The sequence below is a fragment of the Coturnix japonica genome, chromosome 9, assembly GCF_054131305.1.
Source record: "Coturnix japonica strain WE chromosome 9, WE-NBRP24, whole genome shotgun sequence".
NCBI lineage: Eukaryota > Metazoa > Chordata > Aves > Galliformes > Phasianidae > Coturnix > Coturnix japonica.
In genome coordinates this window covers 9,755,370-9,778,480 of record NC_140671.1, presented here as the reverse complement: position 1 = coordinate 9,778,480, position 23,111 = coordinate 9,755,370, and the positions used below count along the sequence as shown (strand labels likewise).

Sequence of the window (23,111 nt, the reverse complement as noted above, 5' to 3'; positions counted from 1 at the left end):
CCACGGCTGCTCGTGCTCCCACCCCATCGCCGGCCCCGGTTCCTGCCCTCGCCGCCCCTCTCGGCCGCCTCCCCCGGCCCCTTCTCCGCTCCTTCCTTCCTTCCTTCCTTCCCCTCCCAGCCCCCAACGTTCGCCCGTTCCCCTCCCATCGCTGCGGCCCCACAGCCCGGCGGGGCGGCCCACCCACGTGGTGCTTGGGTCACGTGGCGCCCGGCTTTGCCTTCCGCGCCGCCATCTTGGAGCCGGGCGATGGGCGGGGCCTAAAGAAGGGGGCGGGGTTTCGGTGGGGTGACGTCACAGGGGGGCGGGGCGTCCAGCTGGCGCTGTCGGTTGCGCTCCCTGGCCGAGCTGCGGCACCGGGAGCGGGGAAAGGACCGGGACAAGGCCCAGCACCGGCACCGGGAGAGCACCGAGCGTGGGGACAAGGCTGAGCACTGAACGGACAACGGGCTCCGTCCGTGCCCCCTCCATAACATGAGGCCTCACCAGGGCAGAGTAGAGGGGGAGAATCACCTCCTTCGACCTGCTGGACACGCTCTTTTTAATACACCCCAGGATGCCATTGGCCTTTTTGGCTACAAGGGCACACTGCTGCTCATGGTCAGTCTGTCATCCACCAGGACGCCCAGGTCCCTCTCAGCAGAGCTCCTCTCCAGCAGCTCTTCCCCCAGCCTGTACTGGTGCATGCAATTACTGCTCCCTAGGTGCAAGACTCTACACTTGCTTTTGTTAAACCTCATCCTGTTTCTTACTGCCCAGCTCTCCAGCCTGTCCAGGTCTCGCTGAATGGCAGCACAGCCTTTAGGCGTGTCAGCCAATCCTCCCAACTTCGTGTCATCACAAACTTGCTGAGGGTGGTCACTATCCCCTCATCAAGGTCATTGATGTTGAACAAGACCGGACCCAGCACAGACCCCTGGGGGACGCCGCTAGTTACAGGCCTCCAGCCAGACACCGCACCGCCAACGACAACCCTCTGCACTCTGCCAGTCAGCCAATTCTCAACCCACTTCACTGTCCACTCATCTATCCCACACTTCCTCAGCTTTGTTATAAGGATGTCATGGGGGACAGTATCCAAAGCCTTACTGAAATCAAGGTAGACTACATCTACCGCCCTTCCCCTGTCCACCCAGCTAGTGACATCTTCATAAAAGGCCACCAGGTTGGTTGAGCACGACCCCCCTTGGTGAACCCATGCTGGGTACTCCTGATAGCCTCCATATCACCCAGTTGTCTGGAGATGGCATCCAGCACAAACTGTTCCATCACCTTCACTGGGACAGAGGTGAGGCTGACGTGCCTATAATTACCCGGGTCTTCCTTCTTGCCCTTTTTGAAGACAGAACTGACTCTGGCCGTCCTCCAGTCTTCAGGCACCTCCCCAGCTGTCCAAAACCTCTGAATACGACATTCAAATGTCCCTTGAACACCTCCAGGTTTGGTGACTCCACCACCTCCCTGGGCAGCCCATTTCACTGCCTGACCACTCCTTCAGAGCAGTAGTGTTTCCTGATGTCCAGCTTGAACCTCCCCAGGCGCAGCTTGAAGCCATTCCTTCCAGTCCTATCACCAGTTACACAACAGAAGAGGCCAACCCTCAGCTCACTGCATCCTCCCTTCCGGTAGTTATAGAGAGCAATGAGGTCTCCCCTGGACCTCCTCTTCTCCAGGCTGAACATTCCCAGCTCCTTCAGCCTCTCCTCATGTATCTGTGCACGCTGTCGGCTCATGTTCAGCCCAGCATCAATCAATACCCCCAGTTCCATTTCCTCCGAACAATCCTCCACCCACTCCATCCCAAGCCTATAGCACCGCCTGGGGTTGTTGTGGCCAAAGTGCAGCACTCGGCATTTGGTCTTGTTGAACCTCATCCCATTGGCTTCAGCCCAGCTCTCCAGCCTGTCCAGATCCCTCTGTAGTGCCTCACTGTCCCCAGGCAGATCCACACTTCCAGCGAATTTGGTGTCATCTGCGAACTTACTGAGGGTGCACTCAATGCCCTCATCCAGGTCATCAATAAAGATACTGAAGAGGACAGGCACCAACACCGACCCCTGGAAAACACCACTCGTCACCGGTCTATAACTGGATTTAACTCCATTCACCACCACTATCTGAGCGAAGCCCTCCAGCTCCTTACCCAGCCAAGAGTGCACAAATCCAAGCCATGGGCTGCCACGTTCTGCAGGAGAATAGCATGGGAGACAGTGTCAAAGGCTTTGCTGAAGTCTAGGTAGATCACATCAACAGCCTTTTGCTTGTCCATCATACAGATCACTAGATCATAGGAGATCAGCTTGGTCAAGCAGGACCGGCCCTTCATTAACCCATGCTGGCTAGTCCTGATCCCACAGCCATCCCGCACATGCTGCATGATCTCCTTCAAGACAATCTGTTCCATAACCTTCCCTGGCACCGAGGTCAGGCTCATAGGCCTGTAGTTCCCCAGGTCCTCCTTACTACCCTCCTTGTAGATGGGAGTCATTTTTGCAAGCCTGCAGTCTGCTGGGACCTCACCAGTCAACAGGGAGCGCTGACAGATGATGGAAAGCAGCTCGGCTCTTACCTCCGCCAGTTCCCTCAGCATTCTCAAGTGAATCTCATCCGGCCCCATGGATTGTGGCAGTGCAGTTGGAGCAGCAGGTCTCTGATTGTGCCCTCCTGAATCGTGGGGGTTTTGTCTGCTCCCCAGCTGAGACCACCAGGTCAGAGAGAGGAGCACCCTGAGGATAACTGGTCTGACCTTTATAGACAGACGTAAAGAAGGCATTCAGATCCTCTGCCTTTTCCTTATCCTCAGTGAACACATTCCCTGCCTCATCCAGTACAGAATGGAGATTCTCCTTCATTGTCCTCTTACTATTGATGTATTTGCAAGACTTTCTTGTTCCTTTTTACACCAGAGGCCATGTTGAATTCCAGCTGGGCTTTTGCCATTCTGATTCTCTCCCTGCACATCTTAACGACTTCTCTGTATTCATTCTCAGTTGCCCATCCCTCCTTCCACAGGCGTAGATTCTCTTTTTCTCCCGGAGCCTCACGAATAGCTCCCTATTCATCCACGCCGCTCTCTTTCCCCGCCGACTCGTTTTGCGGCTCCTGCGCCTTTAAGACTTCCTTCCTGCACAGCCACCAGCCGTCTTGGACCCCTCGACTCTCCCAGCCCGAACCCCAGGGCGCTCCCCCTGCTGGGCTTCTGAACGACTCGAGGTCCGCCCTCCGGAAGCCCCAGGTCGTAGTTTTGCTGCTCCTCCAAGAACCGAGAACTCCATCATTTCACTTTCGCTCTGTCCAAAAAACCCCTTGACCTGCACATCTCCCACCGGACCTTCCCTGCTTGTGAGCAGCAGCTCCAGCGGGGCAGCCCGTCTCTTGGGCTGAGTCACCAGCTGCATCGGGCAGTTGTCCTCCATACACTGCACAGACCGCCCCGGCTGCTTCCGCGCTGTGCTGTGCTCACAGCGTACGTCGGGGAAGTTGAAATCCCCCATGAGGACAAGGCCGTGATGGCGCAGCGTCCACCAGCTGCTCGTACAACAGCTCGTCCGGCTCTTCATCCCGGTTCGGCGGTCTATAGCAAACGCCCACCAGGATGTCAGCCTTGGCAGCCCGTCCCCTGATGCGTCCCCACCAGTTCCTACCCCATCTCCCATCCCTTGCCTCCATCTCTGCCCCATCTCCTGTCCGCTGCCGCAGCGTCCATCCCCATCCCCATCCCCGTCTCCCACCCGGTCCCAGCCGCACTCCGGGCCGTGCCCGCGAGGCCACCCGTGCCGGGCACAGTCCAAGGCCGGCACCGGGCGCTGGAGGCGGCACAGGGCGGAGCCGCCTCGCCCAGCTCCATCCCGGCCGCCCTTAAGAGGCGGCGCCGGGGGCGCGGGGCCGGCACCATGAGCGGCCGCGTCGGGGAGCTGAGCCCGCGGCAGGCGGAGGCGCTGGCGCAGGTGAGACCGGCACCGGCACCGGGGGGGGCGGCGCGGGGCCCTTCGCTGCGCCCGCCTCGGCCGTGGGGTCCGCGGGGTCCCATCACCTGCGGGACCCGGCAGCGCAGGGACGCGGGACACCGGGAGGCCCGATGACACGGCTCTGCTTCTCCCAGCACGGCGAGCATCACAAGGGCTCTGCTGGCCCCCCGTTCCCAGCGCGGAGCTCGGCACACGCAGGTCCCGCAGGACGGTGACACCGCCGGATTTGTGCCGTGCCTCCCTGCCCCGATGCAAGGAGCTGTGAAACCCGTCCCCTCTCACCAGCCCAACACCGTGTTGTTTTCCTCTGGGTGAGGGAGTTAATCCCAGACTTCATTACACCTCAACTCATGCGGAAATCATTCGGCCAGCCTCCTAACGGGCTGTGCCGGTGCGTGGGGGGATTTACAGCGCCTGCCCCAGGGCAGCATCCCGGCTCCTGCCGACCTCGGGGCTGCCCCGGGGATACGCGGTGACTGCCCGGTGCAGGGAGCAGAGCGCTGACAGCTCCATTTGGAGGGCACGGGGAGCAGAGAGTGCTGGGTGCTGCCGGCTGCCCCGGGGACAAACTTGAGGCTTTGGGGCCGAGGCCACATCCCCAGCCCCGCTGACGGTGCCGCCTCTCCCCGCAGTTCCGAGAGAGCATCAAGGACGTGCTCCCCTCGCTGCCCTCCCAGGACGACTATTTCCTCTTGAAATGGCTCCGAGGTAAGCCCGGGGCGCGCGGTGGGGCCGGGACACGCCGTGGGGGCTGCGGGCACCGCGCCGAGGTGCTGCCCGCACCTGGACTTTAACAAGCCGGCAGCGGGGCAGAGGGCGGCGGGTTCGGCGGCGACGTCCCGGCTGCGCCCCACGCGGGGCTGAGCTCCACTCTCTGCTCTCGCAGCTCGCGGCTTCGACCTGCCCAAGTCAGAGGCCATGATCCGCAAGGTGAGGGGGTCCCTGTGCGTGGGGAGCCCGGCCGAGGGACCGGCCGAGGGGTCCTTAAGACCCCGCCGCGTGCCCTCACCCGGCTCGTTCTGCCTCACCTTCGCAGCACGTGGACGTCCGCAAACGCATGGATGCCGACAACATCGTGGCCTGGGAGGCACCTGAGGTGGGGGTCCCCGGCCAGCAGTGGGTGCTCCCAGCATGAGATGGGTGTCCCAGCTTGTGCTGCTCCTGCAGGTGATCAGGAAATACATGCCCGGAGGCATGTGTGGATACGACCGGGAGGGCAGCCCCGTCTGGTACAACATTGTCGGGCCGATGGATCCCAAGGGGCTGCTCTTCTCCGCCTCCAAGCAGGACCTGATGAAGAACATGTTCCGTGATTGTGAGCTGCTGCGGCTGAAATGTGAGAAGCAGAGCCAGAAGGTGGGAGCCTGCCTGGCTGTCCCCACGTATCGTTGTCCTCTCCAAACCCACAAGATCACCCCTTCCACCCTCAGCAAGTTTGCTGATAATACACAGTTGGGAGGATGTGCTGACACACATTAAGGCTGTGCTGCCATTCAGAGACCTGGCGAGCTGGGCAGTAAGAAACCAGATGAGGTTTAACAAAAGCAGGTGTAGAGTCCTGCATGTAGGGAGGAAGTATTGCACACACCAGGACAGGTTAGGGGATGAACTGCTGGAGAAGAGCTCTGCAGAGAGGGACCTGGGTGTCCTGTTGGACGACAGGTTGACCATGAGCCAGCAGTGTGTCCTCATGGCCAAAAACGCCAGTGGCATTCTGGGGATGTATTGCTGGAATAATACAAGTGCACAGTTGTAATTACAGAGTAAATAGCCAGAGGGTATCTAAGAAAAGACTCACCAGTGCTGAGGCTTTCAGTTGAGATGGATGCTTGACAATGATAAGGCTCACCACAAGAACTCCAGAAAGAGATGCTGCCCTAGTGGTCGTCAGCACTTAAATGGGATCTAGGAGAGGTAGAGTCAAGCTCCACCCCTTCCAGGAGCAGAGCTGCATTTACCTTCACCTGTGCTCCTGCAGCTGACTCATCTCTTGCCTCAGATGGTCAATCAGAGGTTCGGGCTCTGATCAACAGTTTCACTTACAGGGGTGCATTAAAAAGAGTGTGGCCAGCAGGTTGAGGGGGGTGATCCTCCCCCTTTACTCTGCCCTGGTAAGGCCTCACCTGGAGTGTTGTGTCCAATTCTGGTCTCCTCAGTACCAAAAAGACACGGATCTCTTGGAAAGAGTCTGATGGATGGCAAGGCCAGACTCTTTTCAGCAGTGTGTAGGGACAGGACAAGGGGAAACACACAGAAACTGGAGCATAGGAAGTTCTGCACGAATGTGGGCAAGAACTTCTTTACACTGAGGGTGATGGAGCACTGGGACAGGCTGCACAGGGAGGTGGTGGAGTCTCCTACTCTGGAGATATTCAAGGTCCACCTGGATGCCGAGCTGAGTGACCTGGTGTAGGGAACCTGCTTTGGCAGGGGTTGGACTCGATGATCTCTGGAGGTCCCTTCCAACCCCTACCAATCTGTGATTCCCGATCCCATCTGTCACCAGCCCTGATTCCTGCCAGCTCCAGAAGTCCCCACCTGCCCCTGTCCTGCCATCCACTGTCCCTGCTGCCACCCATGTCCCTGTCCCAGCACTTGCCAATTTCTCCTGCACTGATGCTCCGGGGGCATAGGGAGTATTGCTGGGCTGCCCTGTGCAGCAAGGGTGGCAATGACCAGGGACAGCTGGCAGCAGGGACTTGGCAGTGGCTGATGCTTCTTGATCCATGAACTCATCATCTCACCTGACCCCTCTGTCCCTGTCCCAGCTGGGCAAGAAAGTAGAGACGGTGCTGCTGGTCTGTGACTGTGAAGGCCTGGGCTTGAAGCACCTCTGGAAGCCAATGGTGGAACTAAATGGAGAGGTGAGGCTGGCAGGGATCACAGTGGCTACTGAGGTCAGAACTTCATCCCTTGTGACCCTGGGCTGCTGGGTGACCCAGGGACTGGCTGTGACTCGGGTCCCAGGGGCTGATGGAAGAGCAGGGCCTCAGTGAAGCTTGGGCAGATGCATGGGGCCTCTGTTTAGGGTCCCCACCAGCCCAAAGCCCATGCAGATGGGGCTGCCCCAGTGGGTGCTTGAGGCAGGAGGATGTGGATGCAAATCTCTGTCCATCTTGCAGCTTATGCAGATGTTTGAGGAGAATTTCCCTGAGTCCTTGAAGGGCATGATTGTCATAAAGGGTGAGCAAGGTGTGGGCACACAGCTGGGCACGGTGCTGGGATGGCTGCCCTGACATCCAGCTCTGCTCACCAGCTCCCAAGATCTTCCCTGTGGCCTACAACCTGGTCAAGCACTTTGTGAGTGAGGACACTCGCAAGAAGGTCATGGTGCTTGGATGTGAGTGGGGCTGTGGTAACCCTCACCCTGTCCATGTGGCCTCGGGGGTCCCCCCCCTGAGGCCGAGCCCCCCTGAGCGCCCCTGTGTCCCGCAGCCAACTGGAAGGAGGTGCTGCAGCAGTACATCGAGCCCTCGCAGATCCCGGCGGAGTACGGGGGCACGCTGACGGACCCCGACGGGAACCCCAAGTGCCCCAGCAAGGTGAGGAGCGGCTCTTCCCTCGCGAAGGGAACGCTCGGCCTCGGGCCGGCCGTGCCCCGTGCCCGAAGCCGGCCCTTCCCAGATCAACTACGGAGGGGACGTGCCGAAGCGGTACTACGTGCGGGATCAGCTGGCGCAGCCCTACGAGCACACGGCGGTGGTCAACAGGGGCTCGTCCCACCAGGTGGAGTACGAGATCCTCGCCCCCGGCTGCGTGCTCAGGTGAGGGGGGTCCGCGGCGCTCCGGGGGCCGGGGCTCCGGAGGCCGGCGGCGCTGAGCCCGGCCGCGTCCGGCAGGTGGCAGTTCAAGTCGGAAGGGGCCGACGTGGGCTTCGGGGTGTACCTGAAGACGAAGGTCGGGGAGCGGCAGCGGGCGGGCGACATGACCGAGGTGTTCCCCAGCCAGCGCTACAACGCGCACATGGTGCCCGAGGACGGCTCCCTCACCTGCTCCACGCCCGGCATCTGTGAGTGCCCCCTCGCCCCCAGCCCCGCGGCTCGGCCCCCAGCCCCGACCCTCCGATTCCGCCCCTCTGATCTCGGCCCGGTCCCGCAGACGTGCTGCGCTTCGACAACACCTACAGCTACATCCACGCCAAGAAGGTGAGCTACAGCGTGGAGGTGCTGCTGCCCGACGCCGACGCCGCCTCGGCCCAGCAGCTCCAGCAGCTCCAGCAGCTCCAGCAGCTCGGGGACAAGCCGGGCGAGGCGTCCCCGGGCCACAGCCCGTGATGGCGGCGCCGAGGACGGAAGAAGGGCGGCCGGTGCCCCGCGGCTCAGGGACCCGGGGCGCCGTGCCCGGGGCCGTCGGCCCCTCTGTGCCTTACGCGGCCCCTACCGGCGGGGCCGGCTGCGGTCGCGGCAGTAAAGGGACGGACGGTGCCACGGCTGCTCGTGCTTTTTGTCTCCAAAAGGGAAACGGATACTTGCCCAGGAGCTGGCAGGACTGGTAGAGAGAGCTTTAAACTAGATAGGAAAGGGGAAGGGGATAAAGCCAGACCTGCTAGAGATCGGCCTGGGGAAGTGATATTGGGACTAGGAGAAAGACGATGGGCTCAGCTGAGGTGTGTCTACACTAATGCACACAGCATGGGCAACAAGCAAGAAGTGTTGGAAGCCATAGTGCAGCAGGCAAACTATGACCTAACTGCCATAACAGAAACATGGTGGGATTGCTCCCATGACTGGAGCGCTGCAATGGATGGCTACAAACTCTTCAGGAAGGATAGGCAAGGAAGGAGGAGTGGTGGTGTGGCTCTTTACGTTAGGGAATGCTTTTATGCTACCGAGATTGTTACTGGGGATGATAACATTGAATCCCTATGGGTAAAGATCAGAGGAAGGGCTGGCAAGGCAGACATCCTGGTGGGCGTCTGTTATAGACCGCCAAACCAGGATGAAGAGACAGATGAGGTATTCTACAAGCAGCTGGCACGAGCTGCACAGTCGTCAGCCCTTGTCCTTATTGGGGACTTCAACTTCCCTGACATATGCTGGGAGTATAGCACGGCACAGAAGAAGCAGTCTAGGAGGTTTCTGGAGTGCATAGAGGATGCCTTCGTGATGCAGCTGGTCAGAGAGCCCACAAGAGGAAATGCCCCGCTAGACCTGCTGTTTGCAAACAGGGAAGGTCTGGTGGGAGATGTGGAGGTTGGGGGCTGCCTTGGACAGAGTGACCATGAAATGATAAATTTCTCAATTCATGGTGAAGCTTGGAGGGGGAATAGTAAAACTGCTGCCTTGGACTTCCAGAGGGCGGACTTTGAATTGTCCAAGAGACTAGTAGGGGCAGTCCCCTGGCATTCGGTCTTAGCAAATAAAGGGGTCCAAGAGAGCTGGTTGCTCTTCAAGAAGGAAGTGTTCAGGGCGCAGGAGCAGGCAGTCCCCCTGAGCCGCAAAATGAGGGGAAGAAGACCAGCGTGGATGAATAGGGAACTGTTCTTAAGGTTGCAGGAGAAGAAGAGAATCTACCACCTGTGGAAGGAGGGAAGAGCAACTCAGAATGACTACAAAGAGGCTGTTAAGATGTGTAGAGGGAAAATCAGAGAGGCAAAAGCCCAGTTTGAATCTAAGCTGGCCGCTGGGGTAAAAACAAACAAGAAACCCTTTTACAAGTACATCAACTGTAAGAGGAGGACAAAGGGGAATGTCCATTCTTTACTGAACGAGGCTGGGAATGTGATTACAGACGATAAGGAAAAGGCAGATGTTCTGAATGCCTTCTTTACGTCTGTCTTTAAAAGTCATCTCGGTCATTCCCAGGGCTCCCCACGCTCTGACCTGGTAGTCTTGGCTGGGGAGCAGACTGAACCCCCTGTGATTCTTGAAGAAGCAGTCAGGGAATTACTACTCCAACTGGACTGTCACAAGTCCATGGGTCCGGATGAGATTCACCTGAGTGTGCTGAAGGAACTGGCGGAGGTGATCGCTGAGCCGCTTTCCATTATCTTTCCGAGCTCCCTGTTACCGGGTGAGGTCCCAGAAGACTGGAGGCTTGCCAATGTGACTCCCATTTCCAAGCAAGGTTGTCAGGAGGATCCGGGCAACTCCAGGCCTGTTAGCCTGACCTCGGTGCCAGGGAAGGGAATGGAACGAATTGTCTTGAGGGAGATGACAGATGCGGCAGGTGTGGGATGAGCAGGAGATCAGACCTAGCCAGCATGGGTTCGTGAAGGGCAGCTCCTGCTTGACCAATCTGATCTCCTTCTACGATCCTGTGACCCATCTGATGGATGAAGGAAAGAAAGGCTGTTGATGTGGTCTACTTAGACCTCAGCAAAGCCTTTGACACTGTCTCCCATGCTGTTCTCCTACAAAAGCTGGCAGCCCGTGGGTTGGATGAGTACACCCTCGGCTGGGTAAGGAGCTGGCTGGAGGGCCGGGCCCAGAGAGTGGTGGTAAATGGAGTTAAATGCAGTTGGAGACCGGTGACGAGTGGTGTTCCCCAGGGGTCGGTGCTGGGGCCTGTCCTCTTCAACATCTTTATTGATGACTTGGATGAGGGCATTGAGTGCACCCTCAGTAAGTTCACGGATGACACCAAATTGGCTGGAAGTGTCGATCTGCCTGAGGGTAGCAAGGCCCTTCAGAGGGATCTGGACAGGCTGGAGAGCTGGGCTGAAGCCAATGGGATGAGGTTCAACAAGACCAAATGCCGGGTTCTGCACTTTGGCCACAACAACCCCAGGCAGCTCTACAGGCTTGGGGCAGAGTGGGTACAGGACAGTGATGAGGAAACAGACCTGGGGGTACTGATTGATGCTCGGCTCAACATGAGCCGACAGTGTGCCTGGGTGGCCAAGAAGGCCAACGGCATCATGGATTGCATCAAAAACAGTGTTACTAGCAGGAACAGGGAGGTAATTGTCCCCCTGTACTTGGCATTGGTGCGGCCGCACCTTGAGTACTGTGTTCAGTTTTGGGCCCCTCACTGCAAGAAAGACATTGCGGCCCTGGAACGTGTTCAGAGGAGGGCAACAAAGCTGGTGAGGGGTCTGGAGCACAGGGCTTATGAGGAGCGGCTGAGGGAGCTGGGATTGTGCAGCCTGGAGAAGAGGAGGCTCAGGGGAGACCTTATAGCTCTCTATAACTTCCTGAAGGGGGGTTGTAGTGAGCTGGGGGTTGGCCTCTTGTGTAATCAGTGATAGAACTAGAGGGAATGGTTTTAAGCTGCGTCAGGGGAGATTCAGGCTGGACATTAGGAAGTATTACTTCTCGGAAAGAGTAGTCAGGCATTGGAATGCACTGCCCAGGGAGGGGGTGGAGTCACCGACCATGGGAGTGTTCAAGAAACGCTTGGATGTGGCACTGAGGAATATGATTTAGGCAGGAAGTATTGGTGGTGGTTGGACTAGATGATCTTCTAGGTCTTTTCCAACCTTGATCATTCTGTGATTCTGTGATTCTGTGCTCCCACCCCATCGCCGGCCCCGGTTCCTGCCCTCGCCGCCCCTCTCGGCCGCCTCCCCCGGCCCCTTCTCCGCTCCTTCCTTCCTTCCTTCCCCTCCCGTCGCTGCGGCCCCACAGCCCGGCGGGGCGGCCCACCCACGTGGCGCTCGGGTCACGTGGCGCCCGGCTTTGCCTCCCGCGCCGCCATCTTGGAGCCGGGCGATGGGCGGGGCCTGAAGGAGGGGGCGGGGTCTGGAGTGATGACGTCACAGGGGGCGGGGCGTCCAGCTGGCGCCGGCGGGTTCGCGCCATGGGGGCGGAGGATCCCGACCTGTACCGGGACACGTGGGTCCGTTACCTGGGTGAGCTCCGGCACCGGGCGGCGCTCAGCGGGTCGGGGCGGGGATCCCGGTACCGGCCGTGACGCGGGCACTGAGCGGCACTGAGCACCGGCACCGCCGCCCGCACTCGGTACCGGCGCCGGGCATCGGCTCTGACCGTCCCCGAGCTCCGGGTCTGTCCGTCCCCGCGTTCCCGTCCCCATACTCCCCGTGTGCCGCCTCCTCCCGCTGTTCGCAGCTTTACCCCCCGCTGTCCCATCTCCGTGTCCGCGGTGACTCTGTGTCCTCTGTGTTGCTGACCCCCCCTCCCCGCCTCTCGGTGCCCCCAGGTTACGCCAACGAGGTGGGCGAGTCCTTCCGCTCCGTCGTGCCGGTCGCCGCCGTGTGGGCCAGCTATGGGGTGGCCACAGCCTACGTGACGGCCGATGCCATTGACAAGGGCAGAAGAGCCGCAGAGGTGAGCGTGTCCCCCCCCCGCGTATTGCCCCACATCCTCCCGTGCCCCCATCCCACACTGCGCTCTGCCCCCCCAGGCCCACGCTCAGGACCCCAACAGGGCACAGCGGGTGGGGGTGGCCGTGGCGGACACCTTCGTGTGGCAGAGCCTGGCTTCGGTGGCCATTCCGGGCTTCACCATCAACCGTCTGTGTGCTGCCTCCCTGGCCCTGATGGGCTCCTTCACCCGCTGGCCTCTGCCCGTCCGAAAGTGGGCCACCACTGCGCTGGGGCTGGCTGCCATCCCTGTCATCATCACCCCCATTGACAGGTGAGCGCCATGGGGACGGCTGGGGGAAGTCACTGTGGTCCCCCCCTGCAGTCCAGGGGTGAGCTGGGGACACATCCCTGCAATGGGGATGGAAGAGCCTATGGGGATTAGCAGGCACCGGGGATTACTGGGGCGACACTGGGGACAGCAGGAGGGTGGATGGGCCGCATTGTGGAGGGACCATGAGGTGACAGTGAGGGGCCTGTCACCCCTCTGCAGGTCTGTGGATTTCCTGATGGACTCCAGCATCCGTAAGCTGTACGGCACTGATGAACCTCCATCTGCACCCTGAGCCACACAGAGCTGGGCGGGGAAACCGAGGCACACTGCTGGCTATGGGGCACTGCACCCGTTGCACTGTGAACCCACACTCAGGTTATGGCCTTGAAGTGGCTGCACACACCCTGCACTTGGTCCTAATAAATTATTTCAAACGTTACCTGCTGTGGGTGGTGTTTGGGGGTGCCAGGAGGGGACACATCAACAGCTCCCCAGTGGGGACACCAGGCTGTGCAGCGTGTCCTGCCCCAGTGCTCCATACCACCCCCAAGAGGAATTGGGGGTGAGGGGGGAAAACCCCAGAACTCACATATTTAAAGAAAAGTGACCTTTTATTGCAGAGCACATCTCACATTGCTCCCAGCTCCAGGCTGTGGTATTCTGTCCCACTCTCCCCACTTCTCTCCACCTCCTTGGGGACCAGAGCCCCCACCACAGCCTGCAGCTCAGCCTGGAAGGGGCACTGCCTCCTCGGGGGTCGCCGGACACGCCGTGTCCCCTGCAGTCTCCACGCAGCCAGGCCCAACCCCAGCACACTGCCCACCATGATGGCCACCACCACAGCACTGCCCACCAGGGCCAGCCCAGCCAGCAGCAGCTTCTTCACCGTACGGCACGGAGCTGTGGGACAACATGGGGTTGGGTCAGGGGGAGCTCAGATCCCATACAAGTTGGTCTGCTTGGGTGATGGGGAGAAACTGAGGGTTGTCTGCTCACCTTCAAACCACGGCTCCAGCTCCCGCACCAGCAGTGGGCCCGCTGTCTCCCAGTGGAGCATCCCTTCTCCTGGGAACTCTGTGGGGATGCACACACCCTACAGCTCCTCTGGGGCTTCTGCAGCCCCCCCTGCCCAGCACAGCCCCCCCAGGGGTGTACCTGGCTGCTCCACAAGCCCAGTGTCACGGGGGGGACACCGAGTGTCACAGCAGTCACATAGGGAGCTCCAGGAGGGGTCCTCTGCGTTCTGCCACCTGGGAGGGAAGGACAGAGCTGGGGGGGTTGGTCTGTGGATCCCCAACTTCCACCCCAAGATACATGGCACTATGTCCATGGATGGAGATCCCTTTGGGTCTCAACTCCTCCCAGAGGGGTCCTTTGGTTGAGCTCACCTGGCCATGGTGTCATTGTAGAAGCAGGACATGGGGCTGTGCCTCCTGGCACCCCACGCTGACAGCAGGCAGTGCACATAAACCTGCCAAAACAGCAGCCATTCTCATTGCCACCTCCATGTCCTCCCCTGGGGCTCTGACCACCCCACTGGTGAGAGTGGCACAATGCCCAGATATGGGCAACTCACTGGGGAGGTCTGTGTCTCCACCACAACCTCACCTCCTCCTCAGGCTCAGCCTCCAGCACAGGGGCCAGGATGGAGATGTGGAGGACAGACATCCCTCTCTGCTGCTGGATGGACACACTGCCCAGCCCTGAGCCATGCAGACACCTGAGGAGACCCAAGGACAAGTTGGGGACGTTCCCAGGCTGACCCCAGGACCTCCCTCCCCACCACTGACCCTTGGCTGTTCACCACCATGTAGATCTTCCTGGGGTGAGCCTGCTGCCCTGATCCCATCCCGTAGCACTGCTCCACTGAGATCCTGGGGGACACATTGGGGCTGGCATCCACCCTGACCTCCAGGTGCAGCACAGCACCATGGCTGAGCACCAATGGCCTCTTCGTGGCACCGGGGTCCCCTGAAGGAGAAGGGAAGGAAGGCTCAGGACAGCATCCTGCTGCAGATGGGACATAACACATGGCTCAGAGCACCAACCATTGGGGTCTTTGGCTCCAGCACTCCCCAGGTTATGGAGCCTCCATGTGAGAGAGCTCATCCCCTGCTGGATGGCTGCTGGGGTCCTGGCAGGCTCCATCTTCTGGTCTCATCCCCTCCAAGATCAGCACTTAACACAACACAGAACACTCACCATCCAGCAGCCTTAAGGTGAAGTTCACAGTGGGCTCCTCGGAGCAGGGCTGAGATGGGGTGGCAGCAGCAGGCGCCGGGGCCACAGTGTGTAACCCCACATCCAGGGACATCCTCAGAGCAACTGTTGTGTGACTGGAGGATGCTGGAGCAGCTGGAGTCACGGTGGTCTCTGCAACAAGGTGAGAGTTTGCCTGGCAGGACTGGGCTTGGTGTGGCTGTGCCAAAGCTACACCAGGGACACCCAACAACTCAGGTATCCCTGGAGCTCATGGAGAGGAGGTAGCTTAGGGGGCACACAGAGCCCCTCTCTACCAGGAGGACGTTGGGAACCAGCAGCAGGTCACTCGATCACTCACTCCACCATTCAACCAGCCCTACTCACCTACCACCCCCAGCACAACCCTACACAGCAGCAGCCAGAACAGCCTCATCCTCAGAGAGCAGCAGCACAGCCCCAGCCCTGCAGGCCTTTAAGTACCAGGTGGCTGCAAACTGCCCTCACCTGGTGCTGCTTGCTTTTTGGTTTGGATTGGGTTTTGTTTTGGAGTGGGGGGAGGAAAGGGAAAGGGGTTTGCTTGATGTTCTCTGTGTTGTCACACAGTCCCAACCCCTCCATTTAGTTTTGATCCCACTGTGTCCTTCTGGACCTGCACATGGTCTGGTGTCAACACCTCACCCTGGTGTTAGTGGTTTGGCCCCACAGTCTGTCCTAGTGGTCCTATGGATGCTATTTGTCCCACTGGACAATACAGGTCCCACTATATGGTCTCAGTCCCATGTATGATCCTGGTCCTACCATCCCACCCTTATCCCACCTCACAAATCCTGCTTCCCACCACCCTTCCCCCCCTCCCACCCCATCAGCACCCACCCAGCTCCATTAAGTGCTCCTGTGCTGCAGAAGCTCAACTGTAGGGATGAGAGGTTCTCCTATGGGCAAGTGGGTTCTAAGTCAGGCCTGGGGACCTGGAGAAGGCCATGAAGATCCATGGGAGCCTCCCCCAATCATCTGCTCCCTGCCCAGCCCAGAGAGCATCTCTGAGTCTTCCAAATTCATTAATACCCTGGAGCCACATCCAGTCCCCATAGAGAACAAAGACCAACGGAGACCAGCTGGACCATTGGTGTATTAAAAACTGCCAAATATACAATACAATTATTTTACAGAAGTAGAATTGCTTTTTTCTTGTTGTTGTTGTTGTCGTTGTTTTATTGCTTGCTTTCACAAACAGAGCAGAACATGAACACACAGAGGGTGGCAGAGTTGGGCTCCCTGTGTCACCCCTGCGGCCACACGGTGCCATGGCCCGGGCCACTCTTGGCTTTGCCCCATGCCATTGTCATCCAGCCCGGCTGGGGCACCCACGGGCTCCCTGTGATGTGGTGGTCCCCATTGGGGTTGTGTCCACCACCAGCTCTGCCCAGCTTGTTGCCATGCTGCACCCCATCTGCTCCTGCTGGCACTGTGGGCTCCATGTCTGCTCCCAACACCAGTTCTCACCAGACTCCATGGTCCTACCAGGTTGTCCCCACCAAGGATCAGCACCATGGGGTCCTCTAACTGGAAAAATGGCGTGCTGGGGGGACCTGCTGCCACAGGGTGCTGCAGGGACATGCTGGGGACCACCACTGGCAAAGGCTTTGGGGTGGTTTTGATGCTCTCCAAACTCAAGCATGGATAATACTTAGAAACTCACTGGGGCTTGCTGGGGGACCAACAGCCACAGGTTCACTGAGGACCTTTGGACTGGGGAAGCCCAAGCAGCACAGTCGGAATGATGGGCTCAGACAGGGAGCCCAAATCTGGGATGGAAGGATAGGGAGAAGTGAAAGCAGCCCTTTGGGTGTGAGTCAGCGTGAGCTCCAAAACCCCCACAGGTCCCTGGCCCCATGCTCCATGGGTCCCACTGCTGTCTGACCCACTGTGCACCTCCAGGTCCGTGGTGGTGGATGTATGTCACCACAACAGGGGCACAATGGGGCCCTGCCCTTCACACACCACCTCTGGCATTTCCACATGGAAGGAAGAAGTGGATCCTGTTGGGAAAAACCTCAAAACCCCAACCAACCCACACAGCCTGCGTCCTTTGAACTGGGTTCCTACATCCCATCAGCCACTCTTGGGTGCCCAGGGGTTGGCTGGGGACCCACCATGATGTTCTGCTCGTGTCTAACCCAAAGACATGTGAAGGAAGGACGATGTGAGCCACCAACTCTCCCGCAGGGCGCCCGCTGCTTCTACCACTTGAGGAAGTCCCGCACGCGGCTCCACAGCTTAGTGATCCACAGGTTGACCCCGAGGTCCGTCAGGTACTGGATCTCAGGTGTCAGCATCTTGCGGCACAGCTTCTGGTGCTTCTTGTTGATCTTCTTCTTCAAGTTGTAGCCCAGGATTGACTTCTCTCCCAGCGGCTGCCAGGGCTGCATGGAGGACTCCTGGATGGCGCTGGCGTCCACAGCGTGCCCCCCATCGATGCAGATGCTCTTCATCTTCTCGTTCTCCCGCTGCAGCTCAGCCACATCCTTGGCCATCCTCTCCCTCCCGTAAGCCTCCACTTTCCGCCAGAAGGTGGCATTGAAATATCGGTAGAGTTTGGCATCAATGAGGTTCCAAGCAGTCGCCTTGTCATAGAGTTCAGGCGTCAGCCGGGAGATGGTGGAACCCTTGCGAGCGTTGAGCTTGAAGTAGAGGATATCCTCCAGCTGCCAGCACAGCAGCTCCTTCAGCAGCACCAGGGACTCATCGAAGTACTCCTGCAGCATGACCAGGTGGAAGCGCTGCTCTATCTCCAGGATGTGCTGCTCCACCAGTGGGCTGTCGGCCTTTATGTTGTTGTCATAGCCCAAGTCAAAGAAGAGGAGGTTTTGGAGGTAGTGCGCGTTGAACCCGTTCGGGTCGTAGTAATGCCAGGGGTCCCGCAGGAACTCGGCCAGCTTGTCCTCCCCCGGCAGCTTCCAGGTGAGGGGGATGACGCGCCCAAAGTAGTGGAAAGAGGACTCGAAGAGGTAGGCAGGGTCTCGCAGCACCGTCACAAAGGTGGTGTCCGCCGGCAGGAGCTTGCGCACCTCCTCGTAATTGAAGCGCATGTGGTTGCAGATGATGTTGAAGCACATTCCTGGGCGGTAGTGCTGCACCTGGCTCCTCTCGAAGAAGGACGGGTAGTAGAAGTCATTGCGGCCGTTGGGGAAGGCGAATTTGAGGCGATGCTTCTCCCCGAAGCGGAAGAGGATGTTGAGGATGGTGCTGCTGGCCGTCTTGTGGGTCTTCATGAACATGATGTTCACCTTGGGCCGGCAGTTGGCTCCTGAAGTGCTGCGTGTGCCATTGGCTATTGGTGGCCCCTTGGCTTGCAGCTGGGAGGAGGAGCAGGAGGGGACGGAGATCCTGGTGGGGAGGAGAGAGAGGGCAGCGGTGAGGTGAGCAGAGACACAATGGCATGGTATGGCTGTGTGGGTGATGGACGGCAGAACAAACAACCCCTGTGCTATCTGAGATGCACAGAGCTGGTAATGGACACTCCAGGGCTGAGTGACTTTGGGCAGCTCCATGAAGCTGCAGAGCTGATCCTCGCTAATGCTGTGGTACCGCAATGTAGAAAACAGGAGCAAGAAGCTTACAGAGTGCCCACACATGGAGCTGTGTTATACACGGGATAAAGTTAATGTTCTCCATAGACACTCTGAACCCATTCCTGGGGAAACAGCCTTCACTTTTGAGCCCTGCTGCGTTCTGGGTTTGGAGGGGATGGGAGCAAAGAGCACAACACTCATCTGTACCCATTGTGTTGGCAGCCCCATCACCCCAAAGCAAGCACCCTCAGCCTCCCCAGGAGCTTTCCCATCACACAGACAGCACTGGAGTGTCCTGTGGGGGCAATGACATCCCAGTGCAAAGCCATCAGGGTGTCTGGGTGACGCGGAGTCCCCACACTCACTGTGTCATGCTGACTTGCAGCGGGGGCACGGCGTAGGAGTAGAGCAGGAGCATGAAGCTGGTCAGGAGGGTCCCCAGGACGAGCCCCTTGCACATGGACCTCCAGGGCTTCCCATGTTGATGCAGCATCGTGGTCACCTGCAAGGGCAGAAGGGACACAGCCGTCAGCAGCGCGGGCGGTAAGGGAAGGGCAGCGCGGGGAGCAAAGCCTGCGGAAGAGAAATAATGAGAAATAAAGCATGAGAAGCATCACAGAAGGCTTTTAGGGGCTGGGGAGAAGAGAATCGGTGCCAGGCTCATCCTTGGCCAAGAGAGATTTGCAGACAAGGTGCTGCAGCTCTGCCCATGCTGTATCTCGTCCCTGTGTTCCAAAGATCGAAAGCAATTTCCTTTATAAAAACGAAACCTGAAGAGCTGAAGTGGGAGGAACAGGTGACTGCTCTGATCCAATGGCAGCAAACACTGGGATGGAGAGAACTTGGCATTGAGCGGTGGAGGTCCTAATCCGTGCTTCTGGGCTGCACCAGAGCTGGGGCTGACATGGACCTGCTCCTCACCACCTTCCCTGCATGGCCCTGCCAGCAGCACACACATACACATCTGTATGTGCTTGTGCATGCACAGGGGCACAGACACACGCCCACGATTGCCCACGCACACACAGGTGCACACTCCTCATGTAGATCTCACTCCTGCACGCAGGGACACGGCCTGTGCATGTGCATGCAGACACAGGCACTCACACATCCACGCACACTCACACACAAGGGCACACCTATAGGCTCACCCACGCATGCAGGCAAGGACACGGCCACCCGCACACCTGCAGCACCGCAGACAAGGGCACATCATTTGCACGCATATCCCCCCCCGCACCCGCACTGCAGCAGCACCGCACACCGCGCCGGGGCTGCCCAGGTGCCGCAGTGCAGCAGGGCGCACCGCAATGGGCCGGCAGCAGAGTGTGCCCTACCCTCCTTCCATCCAGCACCCATCCGGCCTCCATCCGTCCTTCGCACCCTTGGGCCGCCCTCCGCAAACACCCGCTGCGTGTCCTGCAGCCCGGCACGTACAGCGAGCAGCAAAGATCTCCAAAGGGATTTTGCAGAGATAAACCACGCGGAAACGCTACCGGGCCCCCGGCGCCGTCTCGCCCCGCTGTGCACGAAGCCTCCCCGCAGCGCTTGGCTCCGTTCTCAGCCTGTATCTCTCCTGCCTTGTCCCGGCGGAGGGCAGCGAGCCACGCCGCAGCTGAGATTTCCATCTCGATGAATAATGGATGGAAAGCGTAACCAGACGCCGGGCACGGCTCGTCCTCACCGACCTCTTCCGAGCCGAGCGCTGCTCCCTGGGCTTTCCGAGATGGAAATGACGGCGAGAGCGCGGCTGAGCTGTCCGCAGCATCCCCGCGGCTGCCGACACCCGGCCCCGCCGGCAGAGATGCCAAGGGGATGCTGAGCTCCACCCGGGCCGCCTCTGGCGTGGTGTTCCTTGCAAACAGTTCCCAGCCCAGTTATTCTATTGACTTTGCCTTAAATGAGTGGCTTAATTATTAATAGCTCGGCAGGAGAAATGCCAAAGTGGAGGCTTTGTCCTGGGGCTCCCTTCGCAGCGGGGCGGCTGCCGGTTCCCATCCGCCGGGTGGAAAGACCCGCTGCAGCCGGAGCCACAGCGCAGGGACGTGGCCGTGCCAGCCATGGCCCCCACCGCATCCACGTCCCAGCCCCATCCCTGCATCCCCGAGGGTCCCATGCTTCCCACAGCAGCCACCCCATAGATTTTCCCTTATGGGCACCGACCCCTTCACAACCTGAATGTCAGGGAGCTGCACACAAGGCACCGCCGCCTCCAGCCCCCGGCAGCCCTGACTCAGGCTCTCCTCACCCTATGCCCATCATGGGCACGCTCCTCCCATCCCCCATGCACTGGCATCTCATGCCACGGGTGCCGGCACCCACCCACCCCTCACCTCCCCCGATCCCCCCGTACCAAGCCCTGCATGCTCAGCCCCCCATCACCTCTTCCTTTGCTCCAGCTGCTCCCTGCACACCGTCCTTCTCCTCTCCTGGGCTGGCCGGGGCGCGGGGCGGGGGAGGCAATGCTGCTCCGACATGGAACAGGCTCTCCCCAAGCAGCCCGCAGCAGCTGCCCCGTCCCTATACCATCCCCTAAATGGAAGCTCCAGCGCACCCAGCCCGGTGGGGAAGGGGAAGCCAAATCAGAAGGATCTCCTTCCCCAGCGCTGCCGGTTCGAGGCGTGGAGTGAGGCTCCCGCTGCCACCCCGTCTCTCCTCCGTCTCTCCACCCACCGCCGGAGCACAGAGGGCTCATTCACCCCGCTGCCACAACAACGGGGCCGTTTGTCTCCATCTGCTCCACTGCCATCAACGGGGACATTGTGGCCGGGTGCCCCGGCTCGCTGCAGCCAGAGCTGCCCCTGCCCAGGCCCGGCCTGGTGCTGCCAACCCGGCACCCCCGGCTGCGGGGTTGGGATCAGGGGGTCCTGGGGTTGCTGGGGGTGCTGGGTGACCCTGTAAGCACCAAGGAGACGTCGAACACAGTGAGTGCTGGCAGTGCTCGCTTGGTGACTCGTGCTGCTTTTTGGCCCCCAGCACATCACATAAGGACAGTGGCCGTTCCTTCTCGGAGACATCTCCCCATGCAGCTCAATGAGCTCTTCCCTATGGGGAGGAGCTCCAGGCTGGGTCTTCTCTCCACAGGAGCTGCCTGCCCTCTCCTTCCCCTTGTTGCCTGGCATCTCTCACTGGTTTTTATGGCCCCACAATGGCAATGCTCACGTTCTGTGCTCTCTGGTGCATCACTTGCTCATTGGATGGGGGAGGCAGGTGCTCAGGTGGGCAACCAGAAGGGTGCCCAAGGTACCCCGAGGGGGGCCCGGGTCTCTCCTGCTTGCTGGGGTGTGAGGCTTTGGTTTATTGGGAACCAGCCTCCCTTTGCTCAGAAGTCAGAGGCCACACATCACATGGCTCCTGTGTTCCATGGCAGTGTCAGCAGAGCTGTGAGGAAGCTGCTGAGCTGTGTTTCCATCCAGCATCACCCCACCAGCAGCCACAGAAGGGACCATTGTGCACCGGATGCGGCCCTGGCTCCTTCCCACCAGCCGGAGCTCTGCGTCCCTCACACCAATGGAGAGCAGGAAATGCGAAGCTGCTGCCCCGTCACAGCCACTGCATTGAGCCCAGCAACAAGAAAAGAGGATGTTCTCCATCCGTGGAGAGCTGTGCCCTGCTCCCAGGTGTGATGGAGGCACTGGCTGTGGGGCAGGCAGGTCCCTGTTCTCTTAGGACACAGCTCTTGGTGCTCCCAGCTGCAGTGTCACAGGATGATGGAAGCTGTGTATGCAACCTCAGAATCTTCAGAATGAAAGCCTGAGCCTGTGCCAGCCTTCCTGGGCTCTCCATAGCCAGGGGAGAGAAATGAGTGCATCCACGGGTGAACTGAGATGGCACGGCCTTCACTGCAGCTGGGAGACAAAGGTATCCCCTATAAACCCCACGGGAAGGCACGGCCTTCTCTGGGGCACATGTTGTGGGGAGGCAGGGGATGATTCCCTCCAGTCTGGCTGGGGACAGGACCAGGTTTTCCCCCCTTGATGACCTGCTTCGGGGCACCAAGCAGCCCAGAGATGTTCCTTTGCCTTCCACCCGGCTGCCCCACACAGCAACACTTCCCATGGGGAAAGCAGGGTCTGTGCCAGGTTGGAGCACCCAGCTCCAGGCTGATGCATTCCCTGCTGTGCCCAACCCTGACTGGATTCATGCCAGTGATTTATCACCCATCTCCCCACCTAAGGCACACCTGTCACAGCGGATACTCTGCATGAAGCACACAAGGCACTGGATTAAGTCACGCACCTGTTTCCAGCTGAGCTGCCTTTCCATCCCTGCCCCAATGCTTCCTCACTATGGATACATCCCAGCTCCATCTGACAGCTGTCTGAGCCAGAGCTCAGCCAGGAGAAGGAGCCTTGGCCCTTCCCATGTCCCACTCTTCCTCTGCAGCTCTCTGCTCCCCCTTCTTCCTGCTGGGTTTTTGTTTCTGGTGGATATCGCAGCACCCAATGGCTGTGGATGGGGCATAGCAGCACTGCTCACTCCCATCTGCAAAGTAATGCTCACAGCCATGGGACACTACCAAAGCAAACCATGTATATGTGTTATCAGCTCTCACAGCCCTCTTTTAGGAACACTCTTCTGCCCCAAACCCAAATACTGCAGCAGTGGGGTGGGACGAGGCCCTATGTGTGTACACTCACCTTGCCATGGATGGCAGCTCCAGGAGGGCACTGCCACCACCTCAGGGTGCTCCTCTCACTGTGCCCCATCCACCACCAACCTGCTGGGACAGGGAACAAGAAAAGGCTTGTTTTAAAATGAATGGATAAATATGGGGAAACCCAGCCTTACGGCCCACCTGTGATGGTGAAGAAGGGCACACAACCAGGCCG

The 23,111-nt window shown here is 59.4% G+C and overlaps 4 protein-coding genes across 12 annotated transcripts; 2 read left to right on the top strand and 2 right to left on the bottom strand.

The window, feature by feature from the left end:
- The first annotated feature begins 3,873 nt into the window (after positions 1-3,873).
- Positions 3,874-8,392, top strand: LOC107321477 (SEC14-like protein 2). 3 transcript variants are annotated; one of them, XM_015878419.3, is made up of 12 exons: positions 3,874-3,947; positions 4,601-4,676; positions 4,855-4,898; positions 5,005-5,064; positions 5,136-5,324; positions 6,737-6,832; positions 7,091-7,151; positions 7,225-7,308; positions 7,404-7,510; positions 7,593-7,732; positions 7,808-7,977; positions 8,067-8,392. In XM_015878419.3, the coding sequence occupies exons 1-12, from the start codon at positions 3,894-3,896 to the stop codon at positions 8,240-8,242; spliced, it is 1,257 nt and encodes a 418-aa protein (XP_015733905.2). In that variant the 5' UTR covers positions 3,874-3,893; the 3' UTR covers positions 8,243-8,392. The 3 variants fall into 3 exon arrangements, with proteins under 3 accessions (XP_015733905.2, XP_015733906.2, XP_085365656.1); XM_015878420.3 differs by having other exon boundaries at positions 3,874-4,279; XM_085509530.1 differs by lacking the exons at positions 3,874-3,947; positions 4,601-4,676; positions 4,855-4,898; positions 5,005-5,064 and having other exon boundaries at positions 5,178-5,304.
- Positions 8,393-11,688: 3,296 nt separating this feature from the next.
- On the top strand, positions 11,689-12,944 carry MTFP1 (mitochondrial fission process 1). The gene is made up of 4 exons (XM_032447880.2): positions 11,689-11,760; positions 12,069-12,196; positions 12,273-12,505; positions 12,725-12,944. Exons 1-4 carry the CDS (start codon positions 11,709-11,711, stop codon positions 12,795-12,797), a joined length of 486 nt encoding a protein of 161 aa, XP_032303771.1. The 5' UTR covers positions 11,689-11,708; the 3' UTR covers positions 12,798-12,944.
- A 68-nt stretch (positions 12,945-13,012) lies between these two features.
- LOC107321479 (uncharacterized) lies at positions 13,013-15,246 on the bottom strand. The gene is made up of 8 exons (XM_015878421.3): positions 15,092-15,246; positions 14,708-14,878; positions 14,296-14,476; positions 14,114-14,225; positions 13,894-13,976; positions 13,661-13,755; positions 13,502-13,579; positions 13,013-13,405 (listed from the first exon to the last, which is right to left on the bottom strand). The coding sequence occupies exons 1-8, from the start codon at positions 15,138-15,140 to the stop codon at positions 13,134-13,136; spliced, it is 1,041 nt and encodes a 346-aa protein (XP_015733907.1). The 5' UTR covers positions 15,141-15,246; the 3' UTR covers positions 13,013-13,133.
- Positions 15,247-15,816: 570 nt separating this feature from the next.
- GAL3ST1 (galactose-3-O-sulfotransferase 1) lies at positions 15,817-22,938 on the bottom strand. Of its 7 annotated transcripts, none has more exons than XM_015878471.3 (3): positions 22,920-22,938; positions 18,645-18,781; positions 15,817-18,094 (listed from the first exon to the last, which is right to left on the bottom strand). In XM_015878471.3, exons 2-3 carry the CDS (start codon positions 18,770-18,772, stop codon positions 16,948-16,950), a joined length of 1,275 nt encoding a protein of 424 aa, XP_015733957.2. In that variant the 5' UTR covers positions 18,773-18,781; positions 22,920-22,938; the 3' UTR covers positions 15,817-16,947. The 7 variants fall into 7 exon arrangements, with proteins under 7 accessions (XP_015733957.2, XP_015733959.2, XP_015733958.2 ...); XM_015878473.3 differs by lacking the exon at positions 22,920-22,938 and adding an exon at positions 20,662-21,013; XM_015878472.3 differs by lacking the exon at positions 22,920-22,938 and adding an exon at positions 19,617-20,305.
- Positions 22,939-23,111: the final 173 nt, after the last annotated feature.